The sequence below is a fragment of the Nycticebus coucang genome, chromosome 23 (assembly GCF_027406575.1).
Source record: "Nycticebus coucang isolate mNycCou1 chromosome 23, mNycCou1.pri, whole genome shotgun sequence".
Classification (NCBI taxonomy): Eukaryota; Metazoa; Chordata; class Mammalia; order Primates; family Lorisidae; genus Nycticebus; species Nycticebus coucang.
The window spans coordinates 7,544,370-7,565,302 of record NC_069802.1 but is presented as its reverse complement, the minus strand read 5'-3'; the positions used below and the strand labels follow the sequence as shown (position 1 = coordinate 7,565,302).

Here is a 20,933-nt window from a genome sequence, read left to right as displayed (position 1 = left end):
CAAAGGAGAGGATTTCCCAGGTTAACTGAAACTCAAATAATTAAACTCCAAAACATTCAATATTATTGATATAGGAAAGCAAAATATTAAAAAATACCCACTTCTCTGATCACCTAAATCAAGAAAATTGGATATAATTTTCTCAAGGGGCAAATGATGCTATTTTTATCCTTGTAGCTGGCTTTCCAGTGTTCTAATTTCCTAGAAATTAAATTGCACCTGAAAATTTCCCAGAGTTAATAATGATCGTAAGTCTGAGGATATAAAACCTTTCAAATTTGCCATTCAGCCATCTTCCCAGTACATTGTCGAGCTTTCCAAGCATTTTAAAAATGAGGCAAAACTTTGAAATCTACAGAAAGCCCTTTGAAACGTCAGTTTTTCCCTTGTGGCCCTTTCATGGCAAAAGTGACATGAATGCTTCTATTTATAACATGCTTTGATTTAAATGACTTTGACAAAGCCTGGACTATGAATTGACTGATATCAGAAAATCTAATTGAAAGCTATTGATGTGTTAGCATTTTGCTGGCTATAATTTTACTGAGATGTGAATTTGGAGCTGTTAATACTCACCTTATTATCTAAGTTAATCATATTTTCTTCCAAGAAAATATTAGCAAAAAATATATTTCTGTAAGTAATTTTAAAAATACTTGCTTAAAAGCACAGGCTGAAGAAAATTATTACTTATCTATATCTATCCATCTATACTCACACCTTGTTTATAATTAATTACAGGTCTATGGGCTATGAAGAGAAAGACAGCAATTTTAAGTAATTGATTATAATAATAAATTTCCAAGAATAATATGTCATCACATAAGATTTGAAACTATTACATAAATTTACTACGTACATAAAAACTGACATCATATTAATTTAAATGTATGACTCCACTAAAAGTCATAGACTAGTTAGAGGTCTCCAGAAAAGAAACAGATCGCTTCTCGGCCTTTTGGCTAAGATCAAAAAAGAAACAGAGATTAATAACAGCCTATGAAGGTTTATGAAATAAAAACATATATAAATACAGCTGCACGGTAAAACTATTTGGGTAGTTTCTGAAAAATTCTCATAACCTCTTCTCACTAAATAATCTGATTGACCCAATTATTTTTTTAAACTTTTCAGTTGATTTTAAAATGTGGCTATGTTTGAGAAATATTGTATGAGAAACCATGTTGATAAAAGTTTCTTTGTTTTCATGCCTTTTTGGCATTAAAAACATTATATCTCAGCAATATTAGCCACAATAGCAATAATCAAAAGGGGAATTCTTTCAAATAATATTCCATTCAATTAAGAAAAGAGGTTCAATGAGAAACTATAAGATTTGTGGGTTTACAGACTGAATAAATAAAGTCTAACTAAAGAAAGGAAAATCTTATTTTATTTAATAAAAAGGTGACACTTTTTATACTAGAAGGTAGCCAATTTTCTGGGTGAACTTTTATTTTCCATAGCACCTCTTTCTTACAGTGTTGAAGACATCAATATTAGCAATTTATGAAAAATTTCAGGGTAAGTTTATACTTTTCTGTCACCCCATCACTTTTTGTTTTAAAAATAAGTTTAAGAAACTAACAATTTAAAACTATTACAAAATATCATGTTACATCCCAATATAAAAAGCCACATTCATACTAAATTCAATTTTTATAAGCAAAGATGTTACGATTAAAGTACAAAAAAAACACAATTTTCAGATGAAATATATTTAAATTAATTTTAATAAGTACAAAAAGGTAATGTTTAGCATTAATTTGCATGGTATTAATTAGAAATTTTTAAAACAGCAAGCATAGTGACACATTCAATATAGGTCAAACTGTCTTACATATGTGAAAACTAGTGGCTTTTCCCAATTACAACAAGGTCACAAATTACAAATATTATTAGTTCTTTAATTATTTTCTTAAACCAGAAAATCTACCATATGAGTAGATTGTCACCCAGAAAATTTCAAATTTCACATCATGTGAATATCCAAAGTTTACTATTGGACTTTCATTCTATATCTTCTGTGCATGTGATTTTAGTATTAATTTGTAATGAGGGGATATAGTTCATTCCTTTTTGCTTTCTTTATTTTCTAATTTAGCAACAAGCACGAAGCTTTGTAAAGTTTCCATGCACATCATCTCCAGTGGAAGCATCTCAACAAAGGTTATATTCCTCCACTTAAAGCACACCAAACCTGATTTGTATCTGCTCAGGAAAATCTTGGAAATCAATAGGATACCAAGAAACTCAAAATCAAGCACACAAAGATCAAAACACAATCGAGAACTTATTCAAGGATGGAAAGTTTACTTCTTGAAAATTGTGGCTCAATACTTTGGTTTCACGTATGTCTTTTTAATCATACATTAAACTTCTTTACACATTATGCTAAATTTAAAGCTCAAGTGACTGCTTCAACTACTATGTTGAATCTATAAAAATAAATTCTGGACAAATCTATAACCTGTTCTTTCTAAAGTAGGTCTGCATATAATGCCTTTGTTCTGCTTTTGTAGTACCAGTTTTTCTTTTTTAGATAAACTTTGTTGGGGTACTCATATCTATTAAGTAATACAGGCTTACATTTTGGCAGTATGCTATGGTAAAGTCTTTAAAAAGAAGCATGAAAAACTGAAATTTCCACATCAACTAAGCCAATTCAACACTTTCAATCCAAACAATGGCATTAATAAATTAATTAATGGAACTAATTTAGTCTCCTTTCTGTAAATAGTCATTTACAATAAAGTGTTGATGAACTCAATATATAACTCTTGAAGTTTAATGGATTGAATGTTATGATACCAACAATATGGCAAATAAAAATTTCTCCAACCACTAACAAAACTGGGAAAATAAGAAAAAAAAAGAAGAAAGTAGTGATTACATTTGTGTACTTCATCAACTTTAATCATTTTTTAAAATACAGGATCATTATTTATGAACCAAAAACGAAAAAATGCAATGTATTCCCAGACACTAAATTGTAACTAAAGTTAGTGAACAAGTAATGTCACAAAAATGGATACTCAGTTACTACATAGTACAGTTTTCTTGGTTAGTGTGTGTTCATTAGTTAGTGTTTGGTTTTCTGGTGTGGAAAGCAGATAGAGACTTTCCTCATGGATAGATGTTTTCAAAAAGTAAGGTATAAATATAAATTTGAACTATAGCAACAAAAATACAGCTTTTATCCTAAGTTATACTTTTCCTAAAATATATGTTAGCTTGGGTGTTAGTGTACCACAATATATAGAAATTCTAGACTTCCAGACTTCAAGAATCACACAGTGATTACGGTTGTTGTGCAGATTAAATGAGGTAATATATGGGAAGGGCTTAGAACATTGACTATAATATGATGAGTGCTCCAGAAGGATATATTCAGGATAGTTTCAATTTAAAAGGTTAGATATAAAACTAACCAGTAATGATAATTTGATACTTGCCAACAATCAACCAAATACTTAGCTTTTAAAAGAGCCTCCATTGACACATGTGGAATTTTGAAGACTTCTAGTCTAAAGTAGAATTACAAGATAATTTTTAACTTAGTATCTCAAAAAAACAACCAGTAACACATCAGAAACGTGTTTACAGTTATACCAATATAGAAAGAATATTTCTAATCATGTGTTAGATCAAGTCTAATTCTAATTAACAAGTTTGTTATGGATTAATTTAGAAACCTATGCCATTGACTAAGTTACTTGCTAGTTACTAGAGCTACATTTGTGATTTGTGATTGCCTCCATTAATAAATTGTTTGGATTTCATAAATTTACCTGAATTTCTCAAAATGTTCTTTCATTACCTGGAAATTATACTCACACACACATACACAAAGCTAAGACTTTGTGAAAGATTCTTTGGAAATATTACTGTAATATGAAGCAGTTAATTATTTTCCCCTACTGATAATATAATCTAATGTTATATATTAAATGGTTTGAGATGGGGTATATAATTACCTATATAATAAAAGTCATTATGTAAACAAAAAAATATAATATTTCAACTAAACAAGACAGAAAACATGGTGATCTATATATACCGATATTTAAGAATTTTAACAAAAAATTAATGATATATAATTCTCTTAATAATTAGATTTTGAATAATTTATTGATCAATACATTTTCAAATGCCTTTTACATGAAATTTCTCTATTTCAGTAATTTAGTTATGATCCTCACTATGATAGAATCATGAGGTATTAAATATTTGTGTATATACATAGGTATTTATAATTTATTCACTTCCTTAGGAGTTAAAAAGGGAAAATATTTCACCGTGTTTAATAAGCAGTAGCCTCACTTTTCCTGTGGGTTCTTCTCTTTGATACTTCTGTCCCTGTTTTTCTCTTTGAATTTGATGAAAATATGAGCTCTTAAATACTAATGAAAATATTAATATCTTTAATATAAATTTTAATAGCAAAATTATGGATATTAAAGAATTCTTAAATACTGACTTTCATTGTCAAAGCATAAATTCAAGAGAGAAAAATATAATTTGTCTTGCCCAAACCACACCATTACAGGTGGTTTTGGTACAGTCTCCATGTTCCCAAAGCATGCAGGTGTCAAAAATAACGACACCATTCCCCAGTTTAAATTTAGATTTACAAAAGGGAAACACACAGTGCCCATGGGACTTCAATTAAAAGGAAAATAAATGGCATTACAGAGCAGCAAGGAGTCAGTTAGTGGTTTCCTTGACATTTTAAATCTTTCCATATGGAAAGAGATTGTAAATTGCTTCAAAAATATGCAGATGGATGTAGGAGTTCCAGGGGCTAATAAAAGAAATACCTTATTTAGAAAACCTATCAATATGACCCCAAATTTTCAAATTAAGCAAAAAATATTTTTATGTTTCACAGACCTGTGTCTGAGGGTATAAAGTATGGAAGATACGAAACAAATTCTTAACAGATGCTGAAGAACTGTCAGTGTCGGTGAGTCGAGCTACTTCCTTTTTCTGCCACTGGAATGAGGACAGGGCATGTCCAAGTACAGTCTCTACAGGGCTTTGGTTCTCTCCCAGAATTCATGAGGATATCATGACAGAGTCTAGTTCTCTCAGCTAGGATTACAAAAAGTGCCACGGAAATGTATATAGAGGTGTATATTTGGTACATACATATATATTGCGTATTTGTATATACCAAATATATTTACCAAAATATATTTGCCAAAGAAAAAATATGGGTAAAATAATAGCCTATGTGTTATTTCTAAAATAAACTATGAACTATTAAAAACACTTATAAACATGGCTTAAGGGATCACTTACCCAAACCTGAGATAAATTTGAAATAGAGAAATCCCTGAAAAGATTTCTAAACATTAAGATTGGCACTTGAAAAATCATTGACGTCTTTAAAAGGTCTTAAATGGTTGTATTTGTTCCATTTTTATAATCAAACCATTAGGAACATGAATAGCAGAAAAGAACAAAACAGCCACCAGCTTGGGCCACTGTGGTATCAGCTCTCAGTATGAAATTAACATGTTTCAGATATTCTTTTATGTCCTTATATGAATGAGATGTACTTTAATTTTCAACTAAATTCAGTGGATGTGAGATGAATGATAATTAATACCAACTTCAGGGCATGGCACATAGCAGGAGGGAAAATATTTTTTAATGAATAGCGAATCAGAATAGTAGCTATACAATAATGAGATTATATATGTACATGTATTTACATTTTGTACATACCATAACTCTTTATGTCATTGTGCAACTGCAGAAAACAGGTGTAATTTTATGGGCAAAAAAGACCAATGATAGTTTATAAAATGTTATCCTTACTGTGATGAATTAATTTCATTTTCATTTTGATTTTAAACTGGTTAATGGAAGGGAGAAGAATTGTAAGACTTTGCCTCTATAATTTAAAAATCCTTTTTCCATGGAAAAAAAATCCTTTTTCCTCACTCTCTCCACAAGAGCAAAATCTTTTTTTGACTTATTTAAATTTCAAAAGAATAAGACAATTGTAAAAAGGATTTTAATTTTTAAAGTCAGAAAAGTAACAGAGGATTCTGATCCACATCATTGGGAAAATCTAAAGGTCAGAATGTCACTAGTTCAAACAAGAATTGAAATTAAAAATATGAACATGAAAACAAGTTTTCTAGTTAATCTTCCATAAATGTTAATAAATCTGGTGCCATAAATATAATTGCAGCCCTTTGCCCAAAGTACAGGTGAGCCTTTTCTGTTATACAGAAGCTGTTATTTACAACTATTTTTACATATGTATATATGTACAAATTTGTAATTTATAGTCAGACATTATGGGGGCAATGCAGGCCTCATAGGAAAATATTCTGTAAGTGTCTAATAATGCATTCTAGGCAAAACATTTGATTGCTTGCCTCTAAGAATTGCATCCTTTTTTCATACAATTGCACACTTCCCAAACTACACAGAAGAGCTATGCTACATTTAAAAAAAGTGGCATACCTCCTATTTCAGTGTGTTAATATAGTGTACATTTTAAAATTATTTAGATGACAAAGAAAAATGTTATTGCAAGGGAATTAAAGAAATACGTTTCTTGGCTCATATCACAATTTTATTTCATTTTATTAAGAATTATGGATTACCTTTTGTGAGGGAATTTTAATGTCAAGGCTTTCTTCATTGCGAATTCTGTTAATAAGATGCATTTGTGACCTTGGTATTACACAATCATGCGAAGCACATAATAGAATCACACTAAAACAAAGAAAATGAAAAATAAATGAGGCAAAGGAATGGCAATTTTGCTTAGATTTTGCTTGTTTCCATAAGATATTCCTTTTATTGATTTTATGAACATACCTATTTGTGCACTATACTCAAATACTGTACAAAACTGCAAGAAATATCATTATTTGACTACTTAATGTTTCTACAAAAACACCATCGTAAAGGTGCATTTATTAGTAAAAGCCAACTAATAACTGCTAATGTACACATCAATCAAAAGTATTTTAGGTTTGCCAAAAACTCTGAATCTAGGCATGATACACAATTGTTAAATTTTATTAGTATATTTCGGGGGCATAAAGAGTACTTTTCAATATTAAAAGAAAAATAAGTTGTATCCATTAATAACTAGTAATTATATAAAATTAATAATTGTGGTTCCTGATTTAGGTGTGTGTGTGTGCGTGCACATGGAATCATCCACAATTCGTGTGTGTGTGTGCATGCACGTGGAATCATCTACAATCTATCAGTGATTTTTTTTTTAAAGCTGCAGTTTAAAAATGTTCAACACTTACCAAAACCTCTTCGGGTATACAAAGCTGTTGTAAATTTGAGTCAGTGAAATTTAAAGTTGCAATTTACAAAGGCAGATTTACATTAATTCTGATCTGAAAGAGCTGATTTCAAGACAGAAAAATGTGCCAGTGAACTGCCCTTTCCTTTATAATTAGTGGCTTCTGAGTCCTGATGAAAAGAAGCCTTAAGGCAGAATTTGCAGTAAACAGGAGAGAAGAGAATCATTTCAGTGCTCGTTTATAATCTGGGACACCTATGAATTCTCATCGCTGGGAGTTTTTGGCACAATTTTCTAATCCAATGTGAGTGTTGCTCCACAGAAGCCAAATTGGACGCATTTCTCAGTCTCCAGCACCAAGAAAATGTAGCCGATCAACTTCAGTACGACACATAACCTGGAAAGAGTAAGACAATTTCTTGTCTTTTTTGTTTTTAAAACTTAAGGTATTTTCCAATGATTGAAATAAATTGTAGGATTTCAATTATTACATTCAAAAAAACTCTGACACTAAAAATGTAATGGACATGACATTCCAACAGTTATGAAGTTGTAGGCGTAATTAACATCCTGTCGGGGTGACTCGTAATTATCTGAGGTTGTTATGCTGTAATATGTACATGGCTACAGACACTACACAGAGCAATTAAAAGCCGATTTCAAATCTCCTGTCTTTCTTCTTATGTGTGCCAAGCTTCCAATTACACTAGCAGAGATTCTGAGTGCTCATGAAGGGAACTGATGTTGCAGACAGGGCGTTCTGCCATCTAGAAGAATTCATCAATCAGTGACAATGTCACCTTCCATCATCATTAGGCAGCAATAGCAAGTACTCCTATTTTGGACCTAACCAAAAGGGTCCATAATGGGTGTCAGGATCCCAATTGTCATTGCTATTTGAAGGACAGGAAAAAAAATTAGGTCATCTCAACTCCACTTTAAATTAGGTTCCAGGTCATCTTCAATCCCCTTTAAACTGGGTTCTATGGTAGATCTTTTAAAAAGGCAATGGCTCTTTTGGCATGAAGTGCTTTCTGCCTGTAGTTTCATGAGTTAGCAAATGCGTGTCTCCATTAAAGGTCTACTGGTAAGCTATATCGTTATATACATCCTGTACATGTGGGTTCACAAATTAGCAGTTATTAGTCAGACCGTACATAGCAAAACAAACCAAATTTAATGTTGCTATACATCCCAAAGATAATCTGTACCTAGATTTAAGGACTGACCCCTAATACAGGTTCCCTGTTTAAATATGTAGCCCAGTAAACTAAATTAAATGTACCAAACAAAACTGGGAAAACTATCCTAGACATTCTGTCAATTTTGCTGACACTGTTGAAGGTTTTCTTGGCTTCCGCTGGCTTGTTTTCCGGCTTCTTGTTGGGTTCTGGCGTGGTCGCACTCTTGGAGATGGTGGAGAGAACTGGATCTTTTGAAAGATTGGGGGCATAATTTGCAACAGCGACTGCATAAGCATTGTTCTGTATCATGACAGAGGCTTTCTCTTTTTTCTATTGAAAAAATACACAAGAACAAACAGAGTGTGGGTTGAACCAATTACTTAACACTTTCCAAGCCAGTTCAAATCCTGATGAAATGTATCCTGTTACACAACCTTATCCATCAGAACCAAAAAGAAAAACAGAATTTAGGAAAATAAATAAAGGTATTTATTAAATCTTAAAACCATTTGGTTGAGGAACCCCCACAGTGTAAAATCAATGGTATTTTCTTGGAGAATAATTTTTTTGTTGTTTACATGGAAATAATAAAACTACAACTTTAATAAACAATGCAACTTTTTTTTTTACTCTGATGAGTCACTCAGAATTTACTGAATGTATGAACGAGCGAATAAGAATTTAGAACTATTTTAGCATCAATGTACACAGCTATGATTTAATAATAAAAAAATAAATAAAAAGAATTTAGAACTATTTTAATAAGAGAAAAGGGCATCTGCAACAAATAATCTTAACATTCTAGCTTGGTAACAGAATTCCTTCCCATCTGATGTCAAAATTATGCAGTAATGCTTTACTAAAGGGTGAGAGTAACCACGACCTTCTGCAAAAGGCAATGTAACAAATATTTAGACACAGAAAAAGAATGAAATACAAACTCTTGTATTTTTGCCTAGCTCTTTTCCAAACTGCTTTACTTTATAATCTCCAGTTCAGGTATCACAAATTCTCACGTGGGTCACCATTATCTCCTGCCCGGACCAAGCACTACTCCTCTGCACTCATTCAGCTTAACTTAATCTCTTCCAATTATTAAATACACCAGAGCTGCAGGGATCTTTTTTAAGACATAAATTGGATCACGGTACTCTTCTGCTTAAATCTCTTAAACACTACTTTATGGAACTTGGATAAAAACATTTCTTACCATGGCTCTTTCCCCAGGTCATTACACACTGGTCCCACTGAAATAACTTCAGTTTTCAAAATACGTCTTTGCTTTGGAGCCAGGCTTTTGGCACTGGCAGTCTCCCACTGCAGCCTAGCGGGCCTGCAGTGCCTTCTTCCCACCCCATTCTTTCACAGGACCAATTCCCTTTCATATCATGACCATAGTTTAAATGTCATTTCCTCAGAAAGGCCTTTCCTGACTATCAAGCAAACTTTCTCCCTGCGAACACTCTTTCATAGCGCCCGCATTTGTTTTCATCATGGCATTTTTCAAAATGCACACATTTTATTTCAATGGCTATTACGTGCCATCTTCCTTTCTCATTCAACAGCGTCGTGCTGTATCTGTTTTGCTCCTCCCCTTTATGACTCAGCATGAAGCCTTCCACAAGGCGGGCACAACCCATAGCTGATGCCCTGAAACCAGAAGATAGACCACAGTGCTTACCTACATTTCTATGCTGAAATCAGTATGTTGGTAGTGGTCTAAATACAAAGAAAATTGAGCCAGCAGTGCACTATCCAAAACAGGGAGTAATGTCAAGCAACAGATTTAGAGGACAAATCAGCCAAGAACAGAATTTGGCATATCAGTTACTTTAACTAAGAATTCTCAAAATGTTCAAACAATGTAAGAAAGGACCCCTGAAACCCCAGGGGGTTCTGAAAAGGGCTGGGCTGCCCCTACTTCATTCTCATGGGTTACTCTCTCTCCTGTTTCCCTGGCTGACAAGGTATTCTTAGCACTTTCACTTGAGTATAAAGTAAAGAGCGATGAGAGATGACTATTTTTAACTTGATAAAAGCTATCAAACAACTCTCCAACTGTAATGATGCATATAATTCCCATGTTATAAAAGGAGGACAGTCTGCACGGGGATAACTGTTCAGGAACTGACAGCTAACACCTTTTGAGCACTAGGATGTGTCAGGCTGAGCGTTAACCCAAGGGCGCCCTCCCTGACAAGCCTCACCAGTGCATGCTAAGGAAGCCCCATTATTAACGCCACAATGCAGGCTTAGGAATGAAAGTTAAAGGAGTTTTTTGACTTGACCAGGGTCTCTCTAGTCTACTAAATGGCTGAAAAAGCATATAAACTTAGATGTGTCTGGCTTTTTAAACTTCTACATCTAAACATCATGCTTTGTGACTTTTTGTCTAAGGAAGTTGTTTAAAACTTGGGAGTATCATTTCTCAAAATACTTCTGTTGAGGTTTATATCATGAGGACAATCTTCAGAAAGGACGTTTTAACTCATAATATATATAACATTTTGTGTTTATATTACTATTTCAACCAAATATAAATATTTTATGACATGATATCAAATTGTCCTTACTGGCTGAGTTCCTGTGATCAGTTGAAGAACAAGGTGGGAGACCTCTTGAAGCCAGAAGTTCAAGATCAGCCCAGGCAATACAGTGAGACCCTTTTCCCAAATAAAAAAATAATGATATTAGCTGGACGTGGTCACATGGGCCATGCCTGTAGTCCCAGCTACTCAGGAGGCTGGGGACAGGAGAATCGCTTGAGTCCCCGAAGTTCAAGCTTACAGTGAGCTGATCATGCCATTGAACTTCAGTCTGGGCACCCTCTTAAGAAATAAATGTACTTATAAAGAATCCTGGCCTTAGGAAGATTTCTTAACATCTCCCAGCTTTAGTTTCTTGATAAAAGGGACATAAGAACACCCAAGCCATATTAACCTGTTGTGATAAACAAATGAACTAATCTACAGTCGACATTAGGACAAGAAACATACATTCTCCTAACAGAGCAGAGTGACCATCATAGCTAGTACGAGCTAGACACTAATTTCTGGTGTGTGAGACGTGTACCATACATAATTCATGGTGTTTTGGAAGATGAAGACATAAGCACTGTATGGAAATACTCAAGGACAGTTTCTGTGAAAAGTGGGACATTTAAGTTGGATCAGGAATTATGATTTAAGATTTAGCCATGTGGAACAAAGAAACATGAAATGTAAATGTCTTTGTGCAATAGGAGTCTACAGATAGAAACTTTGTACTAGTTCTCACCAACATCTTCTTGCCCCCCACTTGAATACCCTTCAATTGCACACACAGCGTATGCACAGGCCATACAGGTACAAAATGTTTAACAAATTTCAGAGCTTTGGGCGGCGCCTGTGGCTCAGTCGGTAAGGCGCCAGCCCCATATACTGAGGGTGACGGGTTCAAACCCGGCCCCGGCCAAACTGCAACCAAAAAATAGCCGGGCGTTGCGGCGGGCGCCTGTAGTCCCAGCTACTCGGGAGGCTGAGGCAGGAGAATCACTTAAACCCAGGAGTTGGAGGTTGCTGTGAGCTGTGTGAGGCCACAGCACTCTACCGAGGGCCATAAAGTGAGACTCTGTCTCTACAAAAAAAAATTTCAGAGCTGAGGAATCAACTAATCAGAACAGACCAATCGGAACAAGCTGATCCGAATGAACCAAATAACCAGGAGGGGTGCAGCCATGAGGACCAGCCACACACCAGCTCTACATGTGTGCTATGCTGGCATTTTTTGTTTCACCCCAACACTGTGGACATTATAAAAAGCAGCATTAAAATAATTTTGATGTATGTCTGTTTTATTGACTTAGTTTATAAAGAACAAAATTTATCTTATTGTCTTTTCATTGTTTAAACTAAAGTATGTCCTCTGAATATACTGTAGTCTTCATAGGGGGAATAGTTTTTTTGTTTGTTTGTTTTTTTGAGACAGAATCTCACCATGTCACCTTGGGTAGAGTGCCCAGCGTCATAGCTCACTGCAACATCAAACTCTTGGGCTTAAGCGATTCTCTTGTCTCAGCCTCCCAAGTAGATGGGACTGCAGGCGCCCACTGCAATGTCAAGCTATTTTTAGAGATGAGGTCTCACTCTGTCTCAGGCTGGTCTCGAACTCATGAGTTTAGGCAATCTATCTGCCTTGGGCTCCCAAGTGCTGAGAGTGCCTGGCCCCAACGAGACAATAGTTTTGACTTCAAAATGCTCCCTTGGAATTAGGAAACTTCATCATTTTCAGGACCAGTAGTAAGCAAATTACAATAGCCATAAGTTCTATTTTGATTCAAGAACTCAGAGGCTTGCATCTGTAATTTCTTACCAATTCATCAAAAACAGGGTCTGCATCCCTGCAGTGCTAAATCATCTCAATCCCTACCTACAGCACAACAAGCTTTTCTGGATGAGACTCTGTTACAAAGTCTTGCTTTAAAGGAGAAAATAACTCCCCTCAATTCATCAGAAAGTAATAACCACAGTAAAATGTTCCCCTTAAAATTAAAATCATGTGTGCAGAGAATACTGTTGAGTTCACGTTTAACAATTCTATGATATTTTAAAATTGAGTCTACAGATTAAGTTCACATAATACATTAATGTTCTTTATAAAACAGATTTGTCAGTGGTCATACCAACGAGTATCTTCACTCTAAACCATCACTGGAAAATGTTGCCTTGTCCTGCTCAGTACCAGCTTCTTTTAAAAAGAACTCTGTTGACATAAATTTTGTAACTGTGACCTCTTTGTATATCCTGCCTGTCATGGATCAAGCCAGACCCTCAGAAGGCTGAATATTTGGACCAGGTGATAGAGACCCTTTCACACTGATTTTATTTAGTGTAACTCTTTCAGACCCTTGAAGAGAAATAGCTCAATAAAACCTATTGTTACATTAACTGTTTAAAACAGTACTCAGTGCTATGAAGAAATCTATTTTTAATGCTCATATTCCTATACAATTTCTGCTTCTTTTGAGAACTAGAAAAGTTCTGATAATTCTTTCTACTTAATCTCCTACAGTCTAATTGAACATTGCATTTCTTCCTTACGGCAATTAGGCCACTGTGTAGCATTTGAAGAATAAGGCCAAGTAGAGCCCAAAATATACACACGTACAGACTGGAGTAAAGGTTTCTGGAGTAAAAAGTAAAAAAGGAATGTTAAAAGCTGGGAATGGAATCAACTGGAAAGAGAATAAAGGAACTGAAGGCAAAGCGACACTGATATTTTCTATTAATTTTAAGCAGCCCTTATGGCTTTTGACATCTGCCCATGGATGACTGACACTGTTGTCTCCAGAATTCTCAACCACCACGTTCCGTAGACCCACCCACCGGCATGTCCCACAGGTAATAAAAACATCAAACATCAAGAAATGCTTCCATGTGCTCACACCTCTGGCCTGACTCTGAAATCCTTTGTACGCTCTAACCTGTAAATGCTGCCACAATCCAGCCAGGAAGTGTTAATTAACCCCACACTGGTTCCAAGTCAGATACATTTTTTATCTTCTTTCTCTCTCCAGGCCAACACTGACTCAGCTCTGAGTCACAACTATTGAGACACCACCTCCCACGGTCTGCATTTAGTAACTCTTCCCCACCCCAACCCCTGCACAGCACCCTCATGCTTGCCTCTGTAATGACACGTTTGTATTTTCTTCACTTCTCTCTTTTTTCTTTCACTTAATCGTAAGATCCTTGAAGGCACAGACCATGTACCTCCAAACAAGCACTGTCCCTGTCTCAGAAGCAGGCTCAAAAACATTTGCTTAAGGGAAAATGAATGCCATGTGCCAGAACGATCACTATGACAAAAAATGTATATTCAGATATAATGTATAAGAGAATTTGTTTTATAGGCTATAAATGAAAACGTTATCAGACTGATAGAATTTAATAGCTTATTCTACAATTCTATTCTGTAATTGTCCTGAAAGTCCTCAATTCCACCTTTATAGGAGTGGACTATTAGGAACAAATAAAATAGGCTCAAATAAAAAAAATGCCCATGGAAATTATTTTACTTGTGTTTGAAACTCATGAAAAGGGATGAGGACCTGACATAAACAAAATAAATAAATGACATATTTTATACAATATCTGGAGGAAAGAATAGTAAACTATTTTGTTACACAGTTTGTTGACAGTTCATTTGTTACTAAAAGTCAAATGAAAAGGGAATATAACCCACATTAATTGATTTTCTATATACTGGAAATATAAAATATACTGGAAATGTGATGTTTTCCCATGCTTCTAAATGATGTTTTCTAGGCTTCAGAATATTTTAAGTTTATTATTTTTTTGGAGTCTCTGTGTATACATTTAAAATGTTAAGCCTGGAAATCTCCTGATTATAGAAATGAAAATGTCTTATATCACAGTGTCAAAACAATTTTTGCTTCCTTTGAGTGGAAGAGAAAATAATGTGCTAGCAACTAGAACAAATGTTCTAGCTAACGTACACATACAGACCTCTCCTGGTCCAGTGACCTCGCTTATGAATGAAAATGACCATCACGTGGTCTCAGAGGTGGGAAGAATCTCAGGGACTGCTCCTTACCAAAAAGAAATGGGCTCTCATATTAAACACTAACTATACCAGGCTTCAGAGAAAAACTCCAGTCTGCAAAGTGAAAATCTATGTTTTTTTCTGGCATACCAAGTTGCCTTTTTATAGTTACCGTGGCTACTACAAAGTCCATTACCTGTAAAATAACAACATGCTCCCTAGTCAGATAATACTATTGTCAACTGTCTGCTAACCATCCTGAGAAAAATGGTACTTACAGAAGATCGTTTGAAGGTTACACAGTCCATCCACTTCTCTAAACACACTAAAGTCTTGTCTTGGATTAAATTGGGCCATGAGAAAGCTACACACTTGGCCCATATTAGCTTAGTTCCTTGAAGAACTGCTTTCACTGAGTTGTGTGTTAATGTAATGCCTTCAGCTTTTATTGGAGGGGACTACAAAAAAAAATCAATATGAAATTCATTACGGCATTTATTGGGTAAAATTTGACCTTACTTGCTAGAGAACCCACGTTTCTCTGATATAAAACCCATGAGATATTTTGTTTTTGGTCAAAGAGATTTCAATGTAAGAGATTTCAGTGTAAGGACTCAGAAAAGGTTCTCTCTGAGATAGTGCATATGTCCAATTAATTGGCTAATGAAAAGTAATTCTACCCTCCCCCAACATGTTACTTGGGTCATCAAGCAGCTTGGAATTTGGGGTGGAGGCAAGATGGCTGACTGAAGCCAGCTTTCCACAGAGGCTCCCATCCAGGAGAGATAAGGGACAGAAGTTTAGCAAGTAAGCCGATGGTTTGGAGCTGAGCCAAGAAAGAAGGTTGAAGCACGCACATCAACCCTGCTGAGGCTAGCTGCGATCTGAAGGATACAAATAAAAGGTCTGAAAGTCTGTCCCCCATGGAGGCGAGATTCTTGGGTATGTTCTCAAGTGGTGTGGACAGGGCATGGACTGCTGCTGGTCAGTGCTGATTCTGCAGCACAGGAGTAGGGAGAAGACATTCAGCTGAGAGGGAACCTTACAGGAGCGGTGGTGCCCTGAGGCACAGAGCAGCAGCCAAGGGGGGAACAATAGGGCTCACACTCCTGGGGATATTCCGGAGTCATACCCCCTGTCTATCTGGGCAACCAGAGGAGGCCAGGCATCTTCTCTGGTGGCAGCCACTGGCGGAACAGATCTGGGACAGAAATGCAGGCCCTGTGAGTAAAGTATATGCCTGAGATGCTACTGGCCTGGGGGGAGCACAGGGACTAGAATATACAGACGCAGAGCCAGCAGATTCTCAGGGCAGGGCTGACCCAGAGGACCCCTTTAATGAGCCTAAGACACACCCAGTGTCAGGGGATCATAGCTTGAGACAAAGGCGGCCAGGCAGAGGCTGGAACTGACAGCTGAGTCTGAGCATAACCAGCCTGCCCCAACTCAAACAGCAGATGAGACCAGGCAGCAGCACAGACCAGGGTGGAATCGCAGTTTCTGCAAATTCCAACAGCATCTGATCCACAGGGGAATATAGCTGGGACAGAAACAGATTCTGCAAAGTTGTTCTGTTCTATCAGCAACATCAATCAGGAGCGGGGCTGGAACTGTGTGAATCGCCCCAGCCTCCATTAAGCACCTGAGGTTGTCAGGCCTCACCTCCCCCTGCCAGATAGTGGCAGAGGGCAGCAGCCTGGCTAAGGAGACATAGATCTCCCGGTGACTCAGGCAGGCACAAACCCATGGAGCATCTGCTCAATGGAAGGAAGTGGGTCACAGCCCTGAAGGGTTACCAGTAACTGGGTGTGACAGAGATGCAAGGTGGAGAAGGAGGCATCAACCTTCCTAGACTAATTTATTTGCTGGTTGGGTCCTTCTGACCTAACGGAGCACCAAAGCAAGTCAAACTTGGCTACCAGAAGACCCACACTATCTAGTTGCCGTAGACCTTTTGAACTCTCCCACCCAAGACAGGTGCTGACTGAGACAATTGATTTGGACCTCTTGAACTGGGCCAATCACCTGAGAACTATCTAAGTGGTACCCTGGGTGGGTGTGGGAAGGTTTGATTTTCCATTTCCAATTGTTGCCTTTGGGGGGGCAGGGTGACTTAATCACTGGTATTGTCCACAGTTGAGACTTCAACCCAGCGTAACTGATTCACTAGGGTAGGACAGAGACCAGCTGAAAACAAGTCAGAGCCACTTAGTCCCACCACACCAAGAAGGTTCCCAGTTTCTCAGGCCGTAGTACTGTACAGGTCCTTGGTAAAGCTCTAGGGGAAATGGTACAGACACCAGTCCCAGCTTTTGGGCAAAGGTCTGGTTAATCACTACTCCTGGAGCCCCCAACCCAACTTCTCTTTATCTGCTCACCTAGTCAGATGGTGTAAAATAATCATGGGGCAGAATCAGCAGAAAAACTCTGGTAACATGAATAACCAGAATAGATCAACCCCCCAAGGTAAGATATGGTGGACACAGCTGAAGATCCCATTCATAAACAGATGGCTGAGAAGTCAGAAATCAAATTCAGAATTTGGATTGCAAACAAAATTAATAAAATAGAGGAAAAGTTAGAATTAGAAATTCCAGGAGCATTTCAAAAGATGTCTCAAGAATTTAACAAATTCAAAGACAAGGGCGGCGCCTGTGGCTCAGCGGGTAGGGCGCCGGTCCCATATGCCGGAGGTGGCGGGTTCAAACCCAGCCCCGGCCAAATTAAAAAAAAAAAAAAAAAACAAATTCAAAGACAAAATCACCAAAGATTTTGACACATTCAGACAAGAATTTGCAGCCCTCAAAGATATGAAAAATTGAGTAGAATCACTCAGTAACAGAATGGAGAAAGCAGAAGAAAGGATTTCTGACAGTGAAGACAAAGCTTTTGAGTGCTCTCAAACTCTCAAAGAGGAAGAGAAATGGAGAGCAAAAATGGATCATTCTCTCAGAGAGCTCTAGGATAATTCAAAGAAGACTCATAGGAATCCCTGAAAGTGACAAAGTGGCTACTCAAGGCACAGAGGCTCTTCTTCATGAAATTATGAACGAGAACTTTCCAGACATGCCAAGAGATTCTGAAATTCAGGTAGCAGACAGTTTCAGAATCCCAGCACGACTCAACCCCAATAACACATCCCCCAGGCACATCATAATTAACTTCACTAAAGTTAATATGAAGGAGAAAATTCTAAAAACAGCCAGACATAAGAAAACCATAACCTACAAGGGGAAGAATATTAGAATGACTGCAGATCTCTCTGTTGAAACCTTTCAAGCCAGAAGAGGGTGGTCATTGACTTTTAATCTCCTAAAGCAAAATAACTTTCAACCCAGGATCCTGTATCCAGCTAACCTGAGTTTCATTTATGATGGAGAAATTAAATACTTTAATGACATTCACATGTTGAAGAAATTTGCCATAACTAAACCAGGCGAAAGGATTAAAAATGGCCACTGGACTTTTGAAAAACTCGATACCCAAAATTCTACCAGGTTTATCAATATTCTCCATTAATGTGAACGGCTTAAACTGTCTTCTAAAGAGGCACAGGTTGGCTGACTGGATACAAAAACTCAGGCCAGATATCTGCTGCATACAAGAATCTCATCTTACCTTAAAAGATAAATATAAGACTTCTAAAATTTTTATTTGCCATGATCTGATAGGTTTTTGAGTCACTTTTCTAAGAGCCTATTTTCAGGTGGTACGTACACATTATCGTACTGCCCTGAAAAAGCAGAACAATCAAGATATAGTAGATTCACTTGAACCTGAACTGAACAAAATTTTTGTAATTTCCAAGTTACAGAATGAGCTTCTCCCTCTGTCACAACTATAAGGTGAGTAATCAAGAACATACCACCAGAACTGTTGTTTCCAATCACACACAACTTTAGCTAAACTCCAGGGATTGGGAGATTGCCTAAAAGTATTTGCTCCAGGGACATGATATTTCTATATCACCACAAATACAAAAGTAGATGCCCTGAGCAGAATTTCTTGACATTCATGAAACTATTGGCTAAAGAATAAAAATCCTGCTAACACAGCTCAGAAAAAAAAACATACATCTCTGCAAGCACTGTACACACCAGAAAAAATAATAGATACAAAGGAAGTAAAACTTCTAAACTCATATCCATATTTCAATACTTGCCTACGTGCATTAATTAGCTGAACCTAAATTATCTTGAGAATGGAGAAATAGTATGAAGATTACTCAAAGAAATAAATGTAGACATATTATTCAACCCAGCAATCCTACTGCTGAATATCTACTCAATGAAAAGAAAACATTTTTATTTTAAAAAGATGCTTGCACACGAATGTTTATTGTAGCACAATTCACAATTGCAAAGATGTGGAATCAACTTAAGGGCCACCAAATTATGAGTGAATTAACAAAACATGGTATGTTTGTGTATGTGTGTGTGTGTGTGTGTGTGTATGTATATGTATATGTGTGTATATATATATATACCATTATGGCTACTCAGCTATAATAATGAATGAAATAATGTCTTTTGCAGCAATTTGGATGAACCTAGAGATCACTATCCTTTATGAATTATCTCAGGAATGGAAAAACAAACACCACATGAACACATGTACTCTCTAATAATTGAAAGCTAAATCATGGGTATGCATAGGGACAAAGAAATGTAAAGATTATTGGAAATCAAGAAGAGGGGGGATATTAAGCAGTAAGGAGTAAAAACTTATCTTTCAAGTCCAGTGAATATCATCCTGGTGATGGATATTCTAAAAGCCTTGACTTAAGCATTATAAAAGGTATCCATGCACAAATATACAAAAATATTTGTATTCCCTTAATAATTTGAATTTTTTTTTTTTTTTTTTTTTTTTTTTTTTGTAGAGACAGAGTCTCACTTTATGGCCCTCGGTAGAGTGCCGTGGCATCACACAGCTCACAGCAACCTCCAACTCCCGGGCTTAGGCGATTCTCTTGCCTCAGCCTCCCGAGTAGCTGGGACTACAGGCGCCCGCCACAACGCCCGGCTATTTTTTGGTTGCAGTTTGGCCGGGGCCGGGTTTGAACCCGCCACCCTCGGTATATGGGGCCGGCGCCTTACCGACTGAGCCACAGGCGCCGCCCAATAATTTGAATTTTTTTAAAAAAAACTTAACTCTTATTATCATTAAAAACATGAACAAATAAAAAAATTAAAAAAAAAGATAAATATAGACTCAGGGTGAAGGGATGATCATCTATATTTCAGGCAAATGGAAATCAGAAAAAAGCAGGTGTTGCAATTCTATTTGCAGATACAATAGGCTTTAAACCAACAAAAGTAAGGAAGGATAACAATGGTCACTTCATATTTGTTTAGAGTAATACTCAATATCATGAGATTTCAATTATAATATTTCTGCACCCAACCAGAATGCACCTCAATTTAAAAGAGAAACGCTAACAGACATGAGCAACTTGATTTCCTCCAGCTCTGTAATAGTTAGAGATTTCAACACTCCTCTGGCAGTGTTGGATAGATCACCCAATAAGAAGCCGAGCAAAGAAATTTTAGATTTAAATTTAATCATTCAACATTTGTATTTAATAGACATTTACAGAACATTTCATCCCAACAAAACTGAATACATATTCTTCTTATCAGTCCACAAAACATACTCCAAAATAGATCACATCTTAGGTCACAAGTCTAACCTCAGTAAATTTAAAGGAATAGATATTATTCATTGCATCTTCTTGGACCACCATCTAATAAAAGTTGAACTCAGTAACAAGAGGAATCTGCATACTCATACAAAAACATAGAATAACCTTATGCTGAATAATAGCTGGGTCACAGATGAGATTAAGAAGGAAATTACCAAATTTTTGGAACAAAATGATAATGAAGACACAAATTATCAGAACCTCTGGAATACCA

The 20,933-nt window shown here is 36.3% G+C and overlaps 1 protein-coding gene across 5 annotated transcripts in view; it reads right to left on the bottom strand.

Annotated features, from left to right (window-relative positions):
• Positions 1-1,715: 1,715 nt before the first annotated feature.
• Positions 1,716-20,933, bottom strand: part of GABRA2 (gamma-aminobutyric acid type A receptor subunit alpha2) — a 168,646-nt gene continuing 149,428 nt past the window's right edge. For 2 of the 5 annotated variants that reach the window (XM_053578069.1, XM_053578072.1), the window contains one exon: positions 7,730-8,802. In XM_053578069.1, the coding sequence (XP_053434044.1) occupies positions 8,506-8,802 (297 nt within the window). In that variant the 3' untranslated portion in view covers positions 7,730-8,505. Of the gene's footprint in view, positions 6,739-7,162; positions 7,686-7,729; positions 8,803-15,293; positions 15,474-20,933 lie in introns of those variants that run through there. The other 3 variants (XM_053578071.1, XM_053578070.1, XM_053578073.1) reach the window with 3 other exon arrangements.